The sequence below is a fragment of the Corylus avellana genome, chromosome ca5, assembly GCF_901000735.1.
Source record: "Corylus avellana chromosome ca5, CavTom2PMs-1.0".
Lineage (NCBI taxonomy): Eukaryota > Viridiplantae > Streptophyta > Magnoliopsida > Fagales > Betulaceae > Corylus > Corylus avellana.
In genome coordinates this window covers 30,139,457-30,161,199 of record NC_081545.1, presented here as the reverse complement: position 1 = coordinate 30,161,199, position 21,743 = coordinate 30,139,457, and the positions used below count along the sequence as shown (strand labels likewise).

Below are 21,743 nucleotides of genomic sequence, written 5' to 3'. Positions count from 1 at the left end.
CATGTAATTTCTTAGAATATTTTTTGTTGGATCAGTGAGAATGTGAATCTATAATTAACTTCTAAATTCCAATAAATGTTAAGTATGACTCTCAATAGGGCCGTAATCAAGTTGAGTCGATCCGGGTAGTAGATTTTTAGATTCGGCTCAGTAGTTTAAACACATATTCAAATTTGATTTGAACTCGAGTCGAGTTCTTAGTACATGTTTAAACATAGCCTCCCGTTGAGCTTGAGCTCGGTTAGGGTACCCAGCAAACCCTTGTCGAGTACTCGGCTAGCTCAGGTCATGACTTATTTATTTATTATTATTATCAACTTTATTTATTACTAATATAATAATATTATGCAAACTAGAAGAATTTTGAAAAATAAAAAGACTTGCATTACACATTTTTAACCTAAATAATTACAAATTCAATCAAATTTAAAAACATTATACAACCAGATTCAAAAACTTGAAACAACAAATACGAACTTCACGGCCAGTAGCAACTTGTATTACACCCTAAAAAAATATATATCAAGTTTCTTTTACTTGTATTATTTTCTCGAACTTCTCTAACTTTGATAAACATGTCGAGGAAAGTTTAATAAATAATACAAAATTTATTTCAACGCCTTAATACATAGAATAATAAGCTCTGAAAAATAAGAAATCATCATAGAAAGATTGTCCAACAAAAACAACATATGCTATGATAAAATTCAGAATACATTATCACATTACAAAACTTGAACTTGCTTCAACTTGAATCCGGGTACCACAATTTCTATCAATATTGCTCCTACAAAAAACCAACAAGAATAGAAAAATTAGTGAAGTGCCCTTACTCTTACAAAAACAATGAACACACATCCATAAAAGTAACACATACCGTTGATGTTTTCTTATGTCCAAGAAGTGTCCCCACTCAATTAGCCCCACATAACAACATTGAATTGTTTCCATTGATAAGGATGTTCGATTGGATGAATGACCCTACCATCATTACCATGTCGATTCATATGTTGGGTGTCATTTTACACAAGATGCAATACTTGAGATTATTAACTTTTCATCACTCAAAAGCATCATACTCCATATATGAACCCTCCTCACATATGAAAACACCATCTTTCAAATATGCATTAAATTGGGTTTGTAATTTTTGACACGGCCATTGAATCCTGCATAAACTCAACACAAAATTAATGAGTTAGGATTGATAGGTTTGACCCGTTTAATTAAACGAGTCGAGTTCTGGTTGACTTATATTGTTTTATACTCATACCTTGACATGACCCGAACCCTACAAACGACATTTAAGATTGGTAATTTTTGACATGACCTGTAAACCTAACATGAATATAACATAAAATTAGCATGTTAGAGTTGAGAAGTCTAGCCCGTTTAACTAATGGGCCGGGTTATGAATAATCTATTTAGTCTTATACCCATGTCTCGACACGACTCAAACCCGATACAGGAACACAAATTGCTACCCCTACATCCAAATCAATACTTCTAACGAAAGATTGAAACATTGACCGACCACTTTTAATACTATGCACAACAACACTAACAGAAGAACCCCCACTACCAGTTTCTTGTACACTTTGTTCCATAGTTGCTAAACTATGAGCCTTCAAATACTCCTCAAAAAATTCATGTATGACTTTAAAACAAATTCAATATTTCTAGACACTTATGGCTCTTGATAAATTGCAGGAAAACAAAATTGTACCAACACCTTTTGTATCTTGGATTCAACACTAAAGCGATAGCCATCAACATATTACATTCACACCAATACTTCTCAAAATTAGTATACATTTTTAGTGCCATTGCTTTGATGTATTCATTCCCATCCCTATACTTACTAGCCAATACATCTTTCATTCTCCACACCATAGGAAGAAATAAATTAAAAGTTAGATAATCACTTCCATATATAATATTCATCACCTCATGAAATCCTCCAAAACTTTATGCACATTTTCTACTTTTATCCATTCTACAATAGTTGGCACCCAAAGATTGATTGTTATTTTCATACCTAGAAAACACTTCTTTGAACTCTAAAGTAGCCGCCAACATCAAGTATGTGCTATTCGATTGTTGGAAACATCCAAAAACGATTATTTTAAAGCATAATTGCAATTATTTTGCAATCTCACTTAATTGTGTATCATCCTTCCCTCCGATGCTGCCAAGTATTTTATACCATTTTGAAGACAATCAATGATCCCCCAATCTCACTAAGGCCCTCTTGCACCAACAAGTTAGTTATATGTGCAACAACCAAAAAATAAAAATAAAAATATTTTATTAGAAAGGAAATAAATCACAAAACACGTTACGAACTGCATATAGATTGACCGGTTAAACCTCCAGCCAATTGGAGTCAATAAATTGACTTGGAAATGTTAGAATTAATATTTGGATTAAAAAGCATTGTCCAAATATTTGGAGTCAAATTTTGGGGCGCGAGTAGCTCAACTTTCATTCGAAATTCTCTCATTTCATCATATTTCAATCCGTATGAATATAGTATTTGTTTTTGGTCTAAGGGAAACTACACTTATTTGCTACTAAACTTTCAGCTCAATTGTAATGTGCCATTTAAACTAAAAAAAGTTAGAATTGGCCCCTCAAACTATTAGTCTCTTTCACTTAACCTCCTAGCATTAGGCTTTTTTGTTAACTTGGACGGCAAATGCATGAAATGTCCCATTATGCCCTCGATGAGATGTGTGAAAATACCAAAATATCCTTAATAAAATAAAAATCTCTAGAGGAGACCCATGACAACGTCTCCGACTGTGGGTCTCCGCTTCCTCCCATGGCGACCCTTGTTTGGTAGCCGAAAATACTAAATGAGAAAAAAGTATACATATTTTGCGACTAATGGCTAGTATTATTCCAAGCTAATCTAATAAGCAATTCAAATCTTAAGATCTCTTCATTGTAGGAACATAGATTGGTCAAAATCATTAGCTTCTCCCTCATACTTAGCTTCATGATCTCAGAGATGACATTGATAAAGCCTTGTTATTAGACTTGTGTAAAAGTGTTGCTTGAAGAAGCTTATCAACATTAAAAATGCATGGGTGTTATAATAAAATGACCTAAGGTTGAAATTTCTAGAATTACTGCCATACATTGATAATTGAACAATTTACTTTTTTTTCTCAGGAAAGCATGATTTGCTTTCTCATTTTTATGCTACATACTTGCAAATTAAATCTTATGCAATGTGAATCATGTTTCTGTCAAAATCTTATGCAATCATGTTTCTTATTGAAGGGATCTGGTTTCTGTCCAAATCTTATGCAATCATGTCTTGTTTTGAGATATGTCGGTCAGTATCTAGCCATATCCAATTATCATGTGACCATGTCATATTTTGGGACATACCAACCCTGTTTCAAGTTTTATTAATTAGACAATTATTCTTATATATCTTCTCCAATTTAGGAGATATAAATAGGACTCTTGATAATTGCTAATTTGGTAACAAATCTAGCATTGATAAATATTTGTTTTGACACTAATGATGGAATCATTATTTATTTATTTTTGTGATTCTTAAAGGCATATATGCAATAAAATCGTCTCCAAGCTAGCTGGCTTACAACAAAGTTAATAATGAGAATAAATAACCTACCATAGCTGGTTTTGTAGAGAACCCAATCTCCTAGCTGGCTTACAACAAAGAGTAAAACTTTTGAGTAATTATTCTGAGAACAACTCTTTTTGGCCTCTTCAGGTCAACATTATCACTCATTCTTTCCGGTGCATGTTTTGGCCAATTCGGGGTAGTTCATGCATCCATCAAGGTTCATGCATATGCATGATAATGAGAACATGTTTTTTTTTTTTTTTTTGTTTAAATTAAAAAGGGTAAGATGGGAGCGTCCAACTATAGATATTATACCTGGGTGTCTCTACCCGTTGTAAACAAATGACATGAGAGGCCTTGAATTTGATGGTGAAAAACAGCCCGGCGCTTCTTCAAGTATGAATAAGTTGTAATCAGATTTGTGTGAGAATTCTATTAATGGTAAGATTCGAACGTGGTGGGGGTACTTGGTTTATCTATCATTCTTGATTCAAAAATAAACTATGGGCTAGCTAATTACCTCCCTAACTTCAAAACCTTTCCCTCCCCTAAAGGAAGTATTTTATTTTATTTATTTATTTATTTATTATTATTTTTTTTTTTTAAGTTACACATGCCCCGACACTCACATGAGACGATTTATTGTGTTGTTGGGGCACATACTATTTATTATGTCTATCACAATGCTACGTGCAACTATATCCATAACTGAACCTACGTCCCCGGCCGGTCGGCCGACTGCTAGCTTAGCTTGTAGCAATAAACTCCATGCTATAACATTAATTTTTCTCCTAAGAACAATTTGGTGCTAATTAAACATTAATGCTGAATGAAATTGGTGGCCGGGCAAAGCTGGTGAGCTTAAATTTTTTAATTTTTTTACAAAGTAGTTAATATGCCGGCTGATCAACCCTATTGGAAGGGGATTGACGAGGAAAACTCAAAGGAAAAATTTTTGGGATATGACCCTTGACCTTTGATATCTTCAAGTTCTAGCCTAGCTACTTGTCTTATCTAGGGTAATCCTATAAAAAGAGATTAAAGACCTAAGTCTAAGGCACTCACGAACACAATTCACCCCTATCTCTCTAATTAACTTTCAACTTACCCTTCACAAAAATTATCCTAGCTATTGACTTTGGCATCCAAATGTTCCTAGCTCGCACATATCTTGAGCTCGAGGAGTCACTTGTGTTATTGGTATTTGTCTTTATAGGTAACCTTGACTAGCCTGCATGTGGCGATGCGATCAACTGTATCAACAAAATTTCGTGGACAAAGTTGGATTGATTTTCTTGAAGTAAAAGAATTAATATGCCAGCCGACCTACTAGGAGGACCACACCACATGGATTGCCGCATAAACTTAAGAAGAATGAGAGGTAAAGCATAACATTACTCTTAGTTTTATATATCAACTTTTTTTTTGTAGTTTATCATCTATTAATCCAACTAGTGTGAGGATGGATGGATAACATTTTGTGCATGTGAATTATTGAATGATGCCTGCGCGTAGGGAAGAAAAAGGTTGGAAGAAATGGAAGAAAGTGAGATGAGATGAGTGCAATGGTGAAGATAGGGTAAGGTGAGTAGGCATGTGGGCGCAGTTGCCCCTATAATTGCCAGCTCCCCATATCACTTTGCCTGTACCATATATGAACTCGATTTATGGAGGGTAGGGGCCAGAGAAATACTTTGTGCTTCCTCTTTAAACAGCATTATTCATTCAATATTCATTCATTCAATATTCATTCATTCTATTACTAAACCAGGTTTTAGCAGATGATCAGATCAAATATGTCTGCAGCCTGCCAGAATCTCACAAGGATCCTATGCTTGCTACTCAATCAATGAGGAACCTCCCAACCAAAGCAAATATATATATATATATATATATATATATATATATATATATATATATATAGGCTTCAATTAGCAGATCTAGCTGTAGCATGGATCCCCATTATCAGCTGAAGTAATTAATGGGTATGTTTAAAATAAGTGTTTGAATTCATTGTTACACTCAGTGCCGGCAATGCTTAGGCAAATTAGGCAATTGTGTAAGGCCCCAAATAACAATTAAGTTTCATTTAAAAAAAATAAATAAAAAATTAGAGCCTCAATTATGATAAAAGTTAGTCAATTGTCCTTACTAATTAAGGGCAAAAATGAACGTCTTAATTCGATGTCTTCTAACAAAAATGAATTTTGCAAGTCACTTGGACTTGGAAAAAAAAAAAAAAATTAAGGGAAGTAAAAAAAAAAAAAAATTAAATTAAATTAAAATTAAAATTATTTAATTAAATATTTAAGTTAAAAAAAAAAAGACCTTACTTAAGTTTAAGCCGGAGCCGGCTATGAATCCAATCACAATCAATCGCCACATGCATCTTCTATTGGTTTCATATCGCTAGACCAGTTTAGAGTGGCCATATATAGTAATTAAGAAGGAGTAGGGTGTACTCAGGATGTCAATGGTTGAATTTTTTGAACTGTCATTTATTCTGGGTGTTCTTTTTTTTTTTTAATTTAATATTTTATTAGCTTTTATGCTAAGACAAATAAAACTGGCGCAAAAATAGACCAGCCGCAGCTACCTGTGGGCCTGTACGTGGCCTATTTCTTCATATCTCACTCGATTGGTCATAGGGATTTAATGATTGAATTTTGACATTTGTGAATTCCATTATTGAAAATTAAAGAAGTCTTTGAAAACTTGGCATTAGTTCAATTAGTTGAATTTTTGCAAAGAGTACTTGGGATGGCGGCAAATCATTATGGAGGGAGATGCCTTATAAGTGGTCAATACGGTGAAATTTACATGGTGAAATTGAAGTAGATTTAGACAAATAGTGGAAGATATCCGAAGAGTTTTTAATTCGATGCTCGATTGGCAGGCTCATCATGTTAATTATAAACCTCTACAATCACATGCTCATTGTGATTTAGATTGGGCTAGAGATCCAAAACTTGATTTCCCGACAAGCCAAGAAATAGCTCGTGGTATCTAGATCAAGTATAGAGGCTGAGAACCGTGCTATGGCAATAGCTATTGTTTAATTATTCTGGTTAATGATGTTACTTATAGATCTATAAATTTCTCTTGCTGATCCTCCTTGACTTTGGTGTGATAATTTGGGGGCAATTACTTTAGGTTCTGATCCTATTTTCCAAGCACAAACAAAGCATATAAAATCAGATTATCATTTTATTAGATAGAAGATTCTACGTAAAGATATTGTTGCTTGTTACATTTCGACCGTTGATCAATGTGCATATATATTCACCGAAGGTCTCACTTGAGCTATAGATTTTTGTTCTTTAGAGAAAAACTCATGGTCACTACTCCTCCCACGCGTCTGAGGGGACCTATTAAGGAAGAATCACAATCGGCATCCATCTCAGAATTATATCCCCATTGGTTCTCCGACTGTAATTGGACAGCGGGAGGACTAATGGGAAGAACCAAAAGCATGTCTCCCACTCCACCAGCTGCAATAGTTCCACATCAACATAGTTTGAATTCTACAGAAGAGTTGTCAACATTATCAACTGCAGAGGAGTTATCAACAGCAACAACTCAATTGGCTTGCGTGAAGCATCTTTACCCATTCAATCCCCTCAAGGCTTATCAACACAAGCGCAACCGTTGGAGATAAAGATAAAGATAAAGAGATTAGCCTAAATTAAGAGCATGCTTAAGATAAATCAACCACTTTGTAATCTGGTTCTACAGAGCCCTTAATTGATTGGCTAAGAGTCAATATATCCCTCCAATAAGCCCATCAAACAGATTTCTACAGTGTTGGGACCTTGACAACGACAAGTAGCTCTACATTTTCCTCTTAGAGCAAACACAGGGGCCCCCAAACCATGAGAAAGAAATGCACACTCCCCACTTTGAAGTGCAGGGTTCTTTTCTACATCTCTTAAAGTCTCCCTTTTCCGCGAGCGTGAGTAACAACTACTTGCTTTGAGTCCCCACTACTTCTTAAAAGAACCCTTTCGATTACAAGATGTCTTCATGACCCATTTCAGGCTCTAAAGGTTGCTATCTTTACAACCCGCTGTCGTTGAAAGAAGGGCGGAAGTAGAATTTTAGAGGCGGGTTTGGAAAGTCTTATAAATTTTGGGGGTCTACACGCTGTCGTTGAAAGAAAGGCGAAACTAAAATTTTAGAGGCGGGTTTGGAAAGTCTTATAAATTTTGGGAAGGCGTGGGGTCTACACGTCTTCGTTGAAAGAAGGGCGGAACTAGAATTTTAGAGGCGGGTTTGGAAAGTCTTATAAATTTTGGGGGTCTACACCAAGCTTATATGCAAAGGTAGACCCACATTAATTTTTTTTAATTTTTTTAAGATATTACCTCTTAATTCTTATGATCATCATGAATAAGATAACGGATTGTTTGAAAAATTGTTGAGAGATAAAGTGATTATGAAATTTTTACGAAGAGTACATTAATATACATAATTGAACACAACTCTAATCCAAAAGCTTAAGCTAATGGGCTAAGATCCACTTAGGTATATTAAGCACTCTTTTCTTATATATATATTTTCAATGTGGGATACAATGTGGGATAGAACACTCACAAGTACACTCATAACAATCTCCCATTCACTTGTGAGTCTCTTCATATTGACTCAACCCCCCCTCGCTTGTGAGCCTTTTTACATTTTCAAGAGTGTTTCACGTCAAGAGTTGCAGATGGATACACAACTCTAAACCCGATGCATCATCCAAACACCCGTGTTTCAAGAAAGTACATTAATATATATAGTTGAACACAACTCTAACCCAAAAGTCTAAGCTAATGGTCTAAGGTCCACTTAAGTATTTTAAGCATTTTTTCTTATTTTTATATTTTTTTCATTGTGGAATACAACACTTACAAATACAGTCACAACAAAAATGTTTAGGAAAGTTGTGTGTAGATAATAAAATGTAATTAGAGGTGCATAAACATAGTGCTGCAAGCTGGCTAGGGTTGTCACTTTCTCAGAATTAAGTGATGTCCAGCTTAGTGTGACCTTTGCAATTTGCATGCTTGCTGACAGCACAAGAGTTAATTCGTTGAATCTATTCTAGCTATTACTAGCTATATAGTCACCGACCAAGGAATGAAAGTTGTTTATTTGTCGTGGAAGCTTCCTAAATGACCCAACAGATTGCCCAATGATTCGACACATCCACTTTAATTTCTTGCTACCATAGATTTTTAAGTCCTCCCACAAAAGATTTTGACTGGCCGGGCCATCTTTTTTGCCACCTTCTTTTGACTAAGCGTATCGTCTTCAAATCATTCCAATTGGTCTTGTTTAGCTTTTCATTCAGATTTTATGTTTGCTTGGAAGTATGCGTTTGGTGAGTAACTTTTTTTTTTTTTTATTGGGTGGGGGGTTTTGCCGCTAGAAATAGGAAAAGAGAGAAGTTTTTTTTATTGGGTGGGGGGTTTTGCCACTAGAAATAGGAAAAGAGAGAAGAGAAAGAAGAGAAATGGAATGTAGTTAGAAAATTTTCTGGTTACAGCCCAATTTGTCACATGATGGGCACAAAAGTTAATACTTTGGTTGACATTTTGAACTTTCCAACAAGAAGAAGCTGAAATAGCGGAGAAAATCTCGAAAATGGTGGAAGAGATTCTCTAGTTGTGTTGTAAAACAAGATCCATAGAATCGTAAATTTTGCTTACCATAATTTAGCAAAATGGGCCATTTTCTCATTTTCAATCTCGCGGTTTATTAAAAAAGTGATACATGTTTAAAAATGCATATAAGAATTATATGTTTTTATTAAAAAAATGGAAAAAATAAATTTTACCCTTATGAATTATCCACCTATTTACACTTTAACCTCAAATATTTAAAAAGTGACACTTAACCTGCCAAAACTTCCAAATTGTTACAATTCGACCATTTTGACTTTTTTTTTTTTTTCTCTTCCTAAAATGCTCCCATCTCAAGTTAAAAAAATAAAAATTAAAGGGTGTCCAGTCTGGGGTGGCCGAAGCCACCCCTTAATTTTTAATTTTTTTTTTTTTAATTTTAATTTTAATTTTAATTTTTATTTAACTTGGGATTGGGGCATTTTGGGAAAACAAAAGTCAGAATGGTCGAATTGCAACAATTTGAAACTTTGGAGAGGTCAAGTGTCACTTTTTGAACATTGGAGGTTAAAGTGCAAATTGGTGGATAGTTCTGGGGGTAAAATGTATTTTTTCCTAAAAAAAATATATGTGAGAATTAAAATTTTTAGTTACATGAAACTGGATAGAAAAAATTTCTCTAGAAAATTTATCCATGCTAAGTCAAATATATATATTGTTCTCTTGACTGCCTTAGCGCTTGTTTGAGATTACGTTTGATAAATAGAGCTTTTAAGTTCAAAAGTGTTTTTTGGCAATGAAGCTTTTGCCAAAAGTGTGTTTTGATTATTTTTAGGCTTTTTGGACCATTAAAAATGCTTTTAATCTTTTTACCAAACGAGTATTTTTTTTCTTCAAACAGACTTTCTACGTGTTAAAAGCACTTTTAGGCATCATCTCAAACGCAATCTCAAACATGTCCTTAATGAAAAATACAAAAATACAAAAATACAAAAAAAAATTTTTAAAAAAAAAAGAAAAAAAAAAGGGGAACTTTGGGCTTAATTTGTTAGATGAAAAACGTGTGTGAAGGCCCAAGGAGGTGACGATATTACCATGGGTGTAGCTTTGATTGGGTATTCTCTAAAATTAAAACCAAAACACCCAGGCCCAAAACATTATTAAAGGACGAGACTGCCTTAAAGACCTTATTTTATATATATGTCACAATGTCAAATCACTTTTTCTAAAGTAGAACCCTATATATTATACTCTTGAATTAGAACTATAAAATAACTAAAGTGAAATGAAAAAAAATCTCCATTTTCCCATACTCTTTATCTTTGCTCACCGACAAAAATATCAGCATAATTAATAAATTTCTCCAACAGTCGAAAAAAAAGAAGAAAAAAGATAGAAACCTTTTTTGAATTGGATGCCCCCTTTAATCAATTCAACAACATAACCAGTCTTTTGCTGAATCATTACATTACATCACCAGTTAAAACCTTCACATTTCAACCGGTTCTACGAGGCCAACAAAGTAGGTGCCTTGTACAACTCAAGCCTCTGTTGTGGTAATTAAAGTCATGTTCTTAATTTAATTATTCTCTTGGGGGAAAAGGAAAAGAAGTTCTTTTTTCATCCCACCTTCCCCAGAGAATGAAATCATCTATAATTTTCATTATGATTACAATTAAAGTGACAGTAAAGCTGGAAGCTCTTGATTATATATAATAAGAAGTACTCTCAATGAGGCAGACATTTTAATGGGATAATATCCTGAGACTAAACCTGTTCACCCAATACTTGGAGGAGCTGCCACCTCCCTTTGGAGCTATCATCTCTGACACCCCTTTTGTAATCTGCGGCTGGCTCTTCTTGTAGAGCACAAAGTTCCTTCCCCCATGTGATCCTATCCTTTCGCATGGATCCAAAGCTGCAAAAAAGAGTTCCATTTAAGAGTCGATTGTGGCAACCTTAAAGAACCAAAAAATAAATAAATAAAAAATTAAATAAAAAAAGTAAAAAAAAAAAAGAAAAAAAAGCATCCCATAAAATAAAAATTGAGAAAGGGTCAGAAATTTCATTTAAATTTGAGATTATCAAATTTATAAATTTCAACCGTTCATCTCATCTAAACGTCTAAAATAAGCAATGTTTCAGCATTTAACGAGGAAGCTACCCTCAAGGAATTTAATAAGCTATGTTTCCTCATTAAATGCTGAAACATGGCTTATTTTAGAGGTTTAGATGAGATGAACAACTAAAATTTATGAATTTGAGAATCTTAAATTTAAAGGGAATTTTAAAGAACCAAAACAGAAAACTAAAGAACAGTAAAAAAGAAGCATCCCATACAATAAAAATTGAGAAAGAGGGGAGATTTGAAAATGGGTAGGTGATTGATTAGACCTTGGAAAACAGCATTTGCCTGATAGAGAAGAAAATTGTTGACATCGGAGCCGAGGAGTGGAAGCCGGGCTAGGCGTGCATATGCTTTGAGAGTAGTGGCAATGACCCCAGCAACAAGATCATCCTCATTCGCCACGAACCTTATTGGTCCTGCGCTTCCATTAACGTTGATTGTAATCAAGAACCTATTATTATTATTATTATTCTCAACATTCTTCTTCTTCTTCTTATGCTTCTGCAGCAGTACCATTTTCTCTGACACGCTCCTCTTCAACATTTTCCGTGTGTTTTGTTCCTTCTTTTTCCAAAATGAAATCAAAGCAAAAGGAGAAACAAGAAGGAGGGTTTAGAGGGCGGAAGGGATTGATTTGTTTACAGGAACCATAAGAGAACAGTGCGTGTAATTGCATGAAAGGACCAGATGTTTCAACCATTCAAGACTCTCAAGTGTAGAGAAGAATATATATATAATATCTGGTTTGGTTCATAACGAAAGAGAGAGCATTATTAATGTCTCTCTTATATATTAATAGAAAAATGTTAAGGGTACCAATTTTTTTATTAAAAGAAGTTTACTAAACTGATGTGTAACTCTTCATTAGAGAGAAACAAAATAATTAATTAAATTGGCTTCGATGAATAAACATGCAATTTCTATTATATAAATATATAATAAATTGTCTCATTTGCCGTGCCTAAAGAGTAAATAATGGGGAAGTATTGGTAGCACGCCCAGCATGATTGATCATGTTGAATGTGTGCGCAGGATTCATGCAGCCGTCGACCGTTGCAGGTGGAAGAGGCTACCGCTGCATTGCTTATTGAAAACTCCATATATATATATATATATATATATATATATATATACTGCAAACAGGGTAAGTCCATCACCCCCACTTACTAGGATTGCATCATCTATGGTAAGTGAGCTTGATACGACAAGGACCACGAGTCAAGGGTCCAATATAAAATGTATCATATTCTTGTGAATAACTTTCTTTTAAGGCTCCAAGCCTATTTTGAGAGCAGATAGACTTTCTTATAAGACTCGTGGGGTGATGAGCTTTATTGGGTTCACTACAAAAAAAAATGTGATTTTTTGACGTGTCTACGGTAGCGAACGTTTTGCCACATCAATATTTCTTGATGTTTTAATCTCTGCCACGTCAATAAAGGCTTTGTTGACATGTTGAATCTAACACGTTAGAAATTATCGATGTACTAAACTCCACATACATGTCTATAAATATTGACGTGGCATATGTGTTAAGAATTATTGACATAGCATTTCGTCACGTCAGTAATTACTAACGTGTTAAAATACCATGTCAATAATTATTGACGTGTCTAAATACCACGTCAAACTTTTGAGTGGGCCCTACGGTGCGATCTTCATCAACTTTAATTTGACCAATACATATGGATAAGCTATGAATGCATTTCAAACTAATTTTTAAGTAATTGAGTAGATCAATTTTACGTACACAACTATATCTTTTCCAATCTTGAGGAAGGTAAAATTCAAATCAGACCTAGCCTACTACAAGGACTTTCTTACCTAAACTAGATATATAGTTAATACCTTCATGTAATATAAATCCCTATATATATCGAATATGCTAAGAAACTAAATAATTAACAAAGACATATATAGTAAATTATTAATAAAAAAGATCTAACTATTCAGGCTGTGCTCATCTCAGGGAGCTATATATGATCTCCTGTTTTTCTCCTATTCCAGGATCCCAACTCATCTGTTACACATTCTCCTCATTTGTTTTATATTTGGGAAAAATATAAAAAAGCCCCTAAACTACCAGCCGTTTTCGATTTAGCCCCATAATGTTCTAAAAGTGATAAAGTAGCCCCCCAAACTACCAAACTATTGCATTTTGGCTTCTCCATTAGTCAAAACCGTCAGTTTGAACGGAAACTGCAAAACGACGTCGTTTTGTTATGGGTAAGTTACTACAATGCCCTTTTATAAAGAAATTTTTTTTTTTGGAAAAAATATAAAAAAAAAACCCCCCAAACTACTAGCCATTTTCATTTTAGTCCCATAATGTTCAGAAAGTGATAAAGTAGCCCCCCAGCAAAATGACGTCGTTTTGCAGTTTCCGTCCAAACTGACGGTTTTGACTAATGGAGTGGCCAAAATGCAATAGTTTGGTAGTTTGGGGAGCTACTTTATCACTTTTTAGCGGAGTTATATATTTCCTTTTGTGCAACTTAAATTATGTATCTTGGCGGACTTTTTTATTAGGGTAATGCTATGTGTTCTTCTAATGTCTACTAAGTTTTAAGTGGATATTATTTTCTAAAAAAAAAAGGTAAAACCTTTTTTATTTATCTCTGTCAAACCTTTCCTAAGAACAATTGAAAGCAATTAGTTTGTAATAATTAGAATCCATTAATGAAATGCAAGAGAGAACTACAAGAAATCGACTCATCAGGGCGACCTTATTAGGGACGACTGCAAAGTGGACGCTAATGATCATATATCAGCGTTTACTCTCAAAAGTTGACGCTGATAGGTGATTATTAGCGTCCACTTTGCAGTGGATGCTAATAATCGACCCAAATAATTAGTATTAGCGTCCACTGTAGTGGACACTAATATGTTGAGGCTAATATACCGGCGAGAATTATACCAAAGGCGGGAAAACAATTAGGGGCGACAAAATATGTATTAGCGTCGACAAATGTCGACGCTGATAATAACCTATCAGCGTCCACCCACAGTGGACGCTAATGATAGCTCAATAGAAATAAAATAAAAAATAAAACTAGAAGATCAACAACTTCCACTACAGCTGGATGCTAATGATAGATCAATTGCGTCCACTTTCAAAGTAGACGCTAATGCTCTTGTAGAAAAAATAATAATAATAAATAAATAAAACTAGAAGATCAATAGCATCCAGCTAATTAAAGATCAATAGCGTCCACTTTCAAAGTGGACACTAATGATATGTCTTTAATGCTCTTGAAGAAAAATAAAAAAATAAAAAACAAATAAAACTAGAAGATCAACGGCGCCCACTACAACTGGACACTAATGATAGATCAATAGCCTCGAGGCTACATTGTTTTTTTCTTTAATAAAAGAAAAACCAAACCCACCCATAATTTATAGCTTATAGGACCTTGCCTTAATTCAATCAATTTGTACTCCTGTAATCCTTTTCTCCTCATTCTATTAGAAGAAAAAGGAAAAAAAAAAAAAAATTCAAACAATTTGTAAGATCAGTTATTTTCTTAATTTTACTATATATTATTAGGATTCAACATCTCTTGTCTATTTCTATACAAAAAATGTGCAAATCTAGCATTGAATCTATGAGGCCTACATATGGGTCTCACAAATTTAGTAATAATTTTTTTTTTTTTTAAAAAAAAAATTAACAAAAGATATATAGCATAATAATACAAAACACATCTCTTTAGGATTATAAAGAGGATCACACTCCAGTGCCTAACCCAAAAATCTAATGGTCCTATATCAGATAAAAAGATGGCAAAAAAATCCAAGGGGATTGCTAAACCACTACTCACGGCCGACTACTTGCATGCCCAAAGTAATTGGAATTTTTTTTTTTTTTGTTAGCAGTTTCATTCTCATATTTCTTTGAGCTCGAAGTTCATCCTTGACACGCTCATTAACAAAGAGTAATGTTATATACCATACGCTAAAAAAAAAAAAAAAAAAAATAATAATAATAATCATATTATTATGTTTTATAATTAGCTATGCGAATCAAACAAATTTGGGTAATACATTTTTCTCAATTACAAAATAACGTAGGATGATCTTCGTCCTCCTAATTAATATAAAATCACATCATAAGGAATAAATGCAAAATTGGTCAATGTGATTGGCTTAAATTACAAATATAAAAAATAATTTATATATCCTTATCGGGTAATTTGAAAGAATAATGATAGGGACCATCTTTTTATCTTCTTAAAGTTGATGTGGCTTTCAAAATCATCATTGGATCAAAATTCAAGTATGATTCATCTAAAATTTAATGGTGATTTTAAAAATTACATCAACTTTAAAAGGATAAAAAGAAGGTCCCTGATATTATTCAATTTGAAATGCATTCATGATAAGTAGGAAATTCCTCTATATACGTACGTTTCTGAAGGTGTAATTATGCAAAAGAGTTTCGGTTCTTCACAACCTCGATCTTCTTACACATTCACTGGGTCACCGACTTAGTGAAAAACTATATAATTAAGTTTTGTTTTTCTTTAACCCTAATATAATTCTGCACACATGAAGAGTAATGATGTGAAGAAGAGAAGAGCAGCCTCAGGCAAGAACAAAACCAGTTCAACCACCACGTATAAAAGGAGGAGATCCGCGAGCCACGAGAGGATGGCCGAAGAAGAAGACTGCGACGTCGCTTTGTGTCTCGCCATTGGTGGTGCTGAGGGCCTCGAAAACCCGAGTAGCCGTCCTTGTGTTGCTCAACAGATTTACCGTGTTGTGTACTGGGTTGAGCCGGACGACATGTTCTTGACGCCGGTGGTGTTAGGATTACCGGATCCTGTATGGAAGGAGGAAAGGTGCATTGTACTGGGCAAGCCGGGGAAGTATAGAGGGTTCTTGAACGTGGAGGTGATTAGGGTTTCTTCCAAGGAGGACCCATGTACATCTTCTGGCGGAGTTGTGGTGGGCAGAGCTCAGATTCCTCTGCCATGGAAGCTATACAAGAATAAATCTGGGAGGTTTGGACTTGTTAGAGTTGAAGGCTTGGGGATCAAAGCTGAAGGCCATATTGTATTGTCCATGAAGCTCAAGATGATTAGGAGAAAACAAATTTAGTTTTTTTATTCAATTATTATTAATTAGCGATTGTATTTCTATTCAATTTTTCTCTTTCTGTTCATATATATCCAATTAAAGCTATTATATTAGATTTTTTTAGTAAGGAATATATTGGTCTTTCTATTTATTGAATTACATAACTGCTTATCTTTCAAAAATAAAGAAAAATGTAAATTATAATTGTATTATGTTACATGAATGATTTTGCAAAAACATAAGGGGAAATAGATTTTAGATTATGAGGGAACTAGACCTTAGATTCTGAAAGAACTAGACTGAGGAAATCTAGACCTTAGAGTCTGAGGGAACGTAAACCAACCTTAGATTCTGAGGGGAACGTAGAATTTAGATTCTGAGGGAACGACCTTAGATTTTGAAGGAACATAGACCTGAAGGAACGTAGACCTTAGATTCTGAAGAAACCTAGACTTTTTGAAAGAACTTAGAGTCTTAGACCTTTAGATTTTGAGAAAACCTAAAATTTTTTTTCAAACTTTTGGGATAAACTCCAACTCTAACACTTAAAGATAAACTCATAACCTTATTATGAGATAACTATAAACTCTTAACATAACTTTAAACTCTTAAGACTTATTACTCAAACTCTTAATTAAAATAGACAATTGTCAACATGACAGATGTTTTAAAAAATTACAAGGTCTTCTCCATGTCTCATGAAGTTATGGTTATTGACTCACTAGATCTCACTAAATCGAATCTTTATCTTCCTTCTCTTCTTCTTGTGTGGACAAGCAAAAAATAATAATAATGGTCTCATGAGGGCTTTGATTTAATTTATTTATTTTAATAAGGACACAAATTTCTTCGAAACTAGTTAGGAGAAAATTTCCTTCAACCTACTCTAATAAGTGAATGTTTAGATTCCTAAGTTAGTAGAATGACAATAAATGATTTTTAAAATATTAAAGAAAACATGTGAGCAATGACATTTGTCACTTATTAGACTACCTATAAATTGAAGGAAATTTTTTCCAAACCAATTTAGAGTAAATTTTTGTCATTTTAATAATTTTCTCTTAAAAGCAAGAACCTATGATGAAATCACATCATAATGTGATTATGTCTCGCCAAACAACAAACATGAAGTTTTATTTACCATATCCCTCAAGAGTTTACATATATAGAGATTGAAAATCCTTAACTGAGATAAGATATCTCTACACGTAAAAACGTGAACGACTCTTCTTTTTATGATATATGCAAGAACAATATAAAATTAAATTTTTTTTTAAAAAAAGGTAGCTTAAAAGAAAGATAAAGATAACCATCCTCAATGAGCCAATCCACCAACCTAGAGAAGTACTTAATTTAAGTGTTTATTTATTGTTTACTATTTATTTTATTATTTATGTTATTTTTTTAAAAAAACTTTTTTACAGAGAATCTACAGAATATAGGAACGGTTTATTTATTTATATGTATGAAAAATATTACGTTAGGATATAATTAAAATGTTGGGTTCCTCCTGCTAGTTAGTGCAAGGACTTATTATAACCTCAAACTGCCTTTCAGAGAAAGAGACCTGCAAGAGTAAGAAAGGGTTAGAAGGGTTTATTGGTGGGATTCGGTGAAGCCACTTTGGCGCCAAGTTTTGTTAAGGTTAAAATTGCAAATCAGTGAGGTCTACCTTGCTTCCTTATACAGGTCAACGCATCTACCCTTTCCCTTGGAATTTTTTGGGGCTCCCGCCAAGAAATTGTTATTGACGTAAGATTCTCTTCCTCTATCTATTGGGAAGGATAGCATGGGTAACGAGCTGGGATGTGGGTTGTTGGGTCTTTGGCGACCTGTAATTCTTCATACTCTTCGAAATTAACTGGACTTTCTGGTGGGGGGCCATTAGTATACTGTATATGGACTCTCCAGTAGCTCCCAATTCCCTTCACTCTTAATCAGTAGGCACGCAAAGTTGACGTTTATGTATACATCGCTCTCTCATAACTCCCAAAGCCTATGTGATGTGGTCCCTATATAGCATTTGGTGTAGGCTTTGAGAGATGAATGGTGATGCATAGCAATACGATATAAATGAAATTATCTCGGTTATTGACTTTAAGAACAAAAAGTTCGCAAAAGTATTATAAGGATTGGCGTGAAAAAAGCACTTCTAAAAGCTCTTTTATTCAGATTAGAAAATTATTAATTATAGCTATTACATCAAATTATTATATTGGGACTTTGAGATATGTTGACATGAACTAATTAATATAAAGCCTAATTTAATAATTTGATGTAATGGCTATAATTAATAATTTTCTAATTAAAAATCTAATCAATAAATCTTAATTGTACTTAGTATATTAATTTCACTTAAGCACTGTTTGACTTGGATGCTTCCTGTAAAAGGAATAGAATTCTCTCCAGTTCATAATAGACTGGAGAGTATCTCGTTCATGGTTGAAATTTCTTTTTAGAAATCCTACAGTTACAAATAGGACACATATCTCGTTACAAAATATTAATAAAAAAAATAATATTTTAGATTAAAAAAAACAATAAATAAATTAATAATAAGGGTGGGCCACCCCATCATTAGGTGGCGGACCTATGGCACTAGTGGTCCCCAGCAAATTTTATTTTTATTTTTAGACACTCACCTCCAAGGACCAGGGGGTGGCCACCCTAACCCCTAGTGGTATCCATCTAACGAAATGACTATTTTAATTTTTTATAATTTTTGTTTTAAAAAATATATATATATATATATATATTTTTTTTTTTTTTTATTAATGAAACAAATGTCTTATTTATGAAAGAAATTTTAACCATTTATTAGTTATTCTCCGATCCATAAGAGAGCGGTTAGAGTCTGCTCCCCTGTAAAGGTGCACGACGTTCAAAAGTGCACGACGATTGGGGTACCAATAAAACCTTGGAATATGCCTTCCACCTGGCCAATAATGTTGTCTTTTGACTTTTACAACCCAAATTCTAGGGACAAAGATTGACAGATTGTAGAACCTGCTTTAAACCAGCGCCTCTATTTTCACAACGCATATTTCCCTTTTTTATAATGAAAAGCTAAATTAATTCTTCCCCATCCCACCTCTCCCAATTATGTTAGGGGTTGGACGCTCCATCCAATCATCACAACCGTTCCTTTGCCAAAAGTAGTGCAAGAAACAATGAAACACGAAACCAAAATATATAAAGAAGAATAATGTCATTTATTATACTATTATACAATTAATTAATATACAATTGTGATGACTTAACAGTAAAAATTTGTTCTTAACTTTATTTTTTTTATATATATTTTTACAAGTGTTGATTTGACGTGTTTGAGATTGTGTTTGAGGAGCTTAAAAATGTGTATAACACTACAAAAACCCATTTGAAAAAAAAAAGTAATCGTTTGGTAAAAAAATTAAAAGCGTTTTTAAGAATCCAAAAGTCTAAAAAGGCCTAATTATATGCCAAAAAACGTATTTTAACTTAAAAACTCTATTTATAAAACGCAATCTCAAACATGCTTTTAAAAACTAATTTGCACAGTCACAACATCACGTTATAGTCTTATAACCGACCCACCTCCTCCAATTATGTTGTGCGTTAGTAGCTCATCCAATTATCACAACTGTTCGTTTTTTAAAAGTAGTACAACAATCAATGAATAAGCAAATCAAAATATAACAAGAATAATACTATTTAGTAGATTCTACACCGTCGAGTTGTATCCTACTACTAAGGATGAACAAGTTTATATGCCAAATCAGATCCCAACACAATCCAAAGACGAAATGGAAAGGCATATATTTTGGAATTTACTCATGGAGGACATATCCTCTAAATTGTCTCATACAGCAATTAGGCATCAAAGTATATATATATATATATATATATATATCATCACATCAAGAAGCAGAATAATAATAATAATAATAAAGTGGAAGAACTCTACCCTCATAAGAAAGTAGATCCTCCAATATTGACAAAGACAGCTTAACGAGACAAAATGATTTTGCAGAAGGGATTGTTAAGCCAAGCTTTCCAGCTCCCGCCTCGCTTTTGAGCTATCATCTCCGACCTCCCATCTGTCATCTGCGGCTGCCTCTGCTTCTTGCACAGCACAAAGTTCCTTCCCCCATGGGAGCCGATTGATTCCTTCGGATTTAAAGCTACAAAAAATTTTCATTCAACAAATGTTCATCAATAGAAAGGAAAGATATTTACAATATTAAAAAAGAAAAAAGAAACAAATTTGAAGCATGCATATATAGCATACCCTCGAATCCTGCATCTGCACAATACAGAACGAAATCGTTCACGTCAGAGCCAAGAACCGGGAGGCGGCCTTCGCGAGCGTAGGATTTGAGCGCGGTGTCAATGACGGCAGCAACAAGATCACTCTCGTTCACCACAAATCTCAACGGTCCTGCGCTTCCAAGAACGTTTACTGTGATCAAGAATCTGTTACTCTTTACCCCCTTCACGCTTTGACCATCGCTGTTCTTCCTCTGCTTCTGCAACTGATCAATTTTCTCTGCAGGACCGTTCTTCTTCATCTTCATCTTTTTCTTCTTGTTTTCAAAAACCCAGATGGAATTTAAACGAAATACGTCGATTTTCCAAGAGGGGGAGAGAGGGAGAGAGTAGAGAGTAGAGAAAGCGGACGGGTACGTGGGCGCTGGCTTATGGGTCGAGGCCGAGGCAGCGATAGTACCAGACTTGTTTGCTGGAACCAAAGGAGGAGTAGGAGGAGGAGGGCAGCGCGTGTGTCATACGTGCAGTTGCTCTATGGGAGAGAGAAGGGGAAAAGTGCATGAAAGAAAGAGATGCTTCCACCATTCCAGAATCAACAATTAGTGGAACAAGAGTAAAAGGGAGTTAGGGTTATTATAAAGGGGAACGTACAGAATATCAGCAGGGAAGAGAGAGAGTTGACTTTTTATGGTTGATCGGGCTAATTTTTATTATTTCCATCCTCTATTTTTTTTATAACTTTATCCAGGGTAGGTAATATTAGACAAAGAAATATTAATGAAGATCGGTAGGTTATCTAATTGCATAGTTAATGTTGTGAAAATTTAATATTATAATTATGCATAAAGTAAAGTAATGTTATTTATTATACTCTTATAGATTGTTCAATTTTTGTTTCATCCGGGAAAAGCCATCTTTTTTTCAACCATTTCTTTGTCATTTAATCCAATAGCATTCCATGGAAAACCTTTTTCACTCCGCTTAGCCTTATCCCTCTCTAGGGGTATTTTAGTAATAGGTTTTACAAGAACTAAACGATCATATTTGGTCAAATACCTTGTGAAAAACTCCAACGTTC

General features: G+C 34.1%; 1 protein-coding gene across 1 annotated transcript; it reads right to left on the bottom strand.

Moving 5' to 3' along the window:
• Positions 1–20,179: 20,179 nt before the first annotated feature.
• LOC132183008 (uncharacterized protein At4g22758-like) lies at positions 20,180–21,242 on the bottom strand. The gene is made up of 2 exons (XM_059596393.1): positions 20,688–21,242; positions 20,180–20,580 (listed from the first exon to the last, which is right to left on the bottom strand). Exons 1-2 carry the CDS (start codon positions 20,971–20,973, stop codon positions 20,405–20,407), a joined length of 462 nt encoding a protein of 153 aa, XP_059452376.1. The 5' UTR covers positions 20,974–21,242; the 3' UTR covers positions 20,180–20,404.
• Positions 21,243–21,743: the final 501 nt, after the last annotated feature.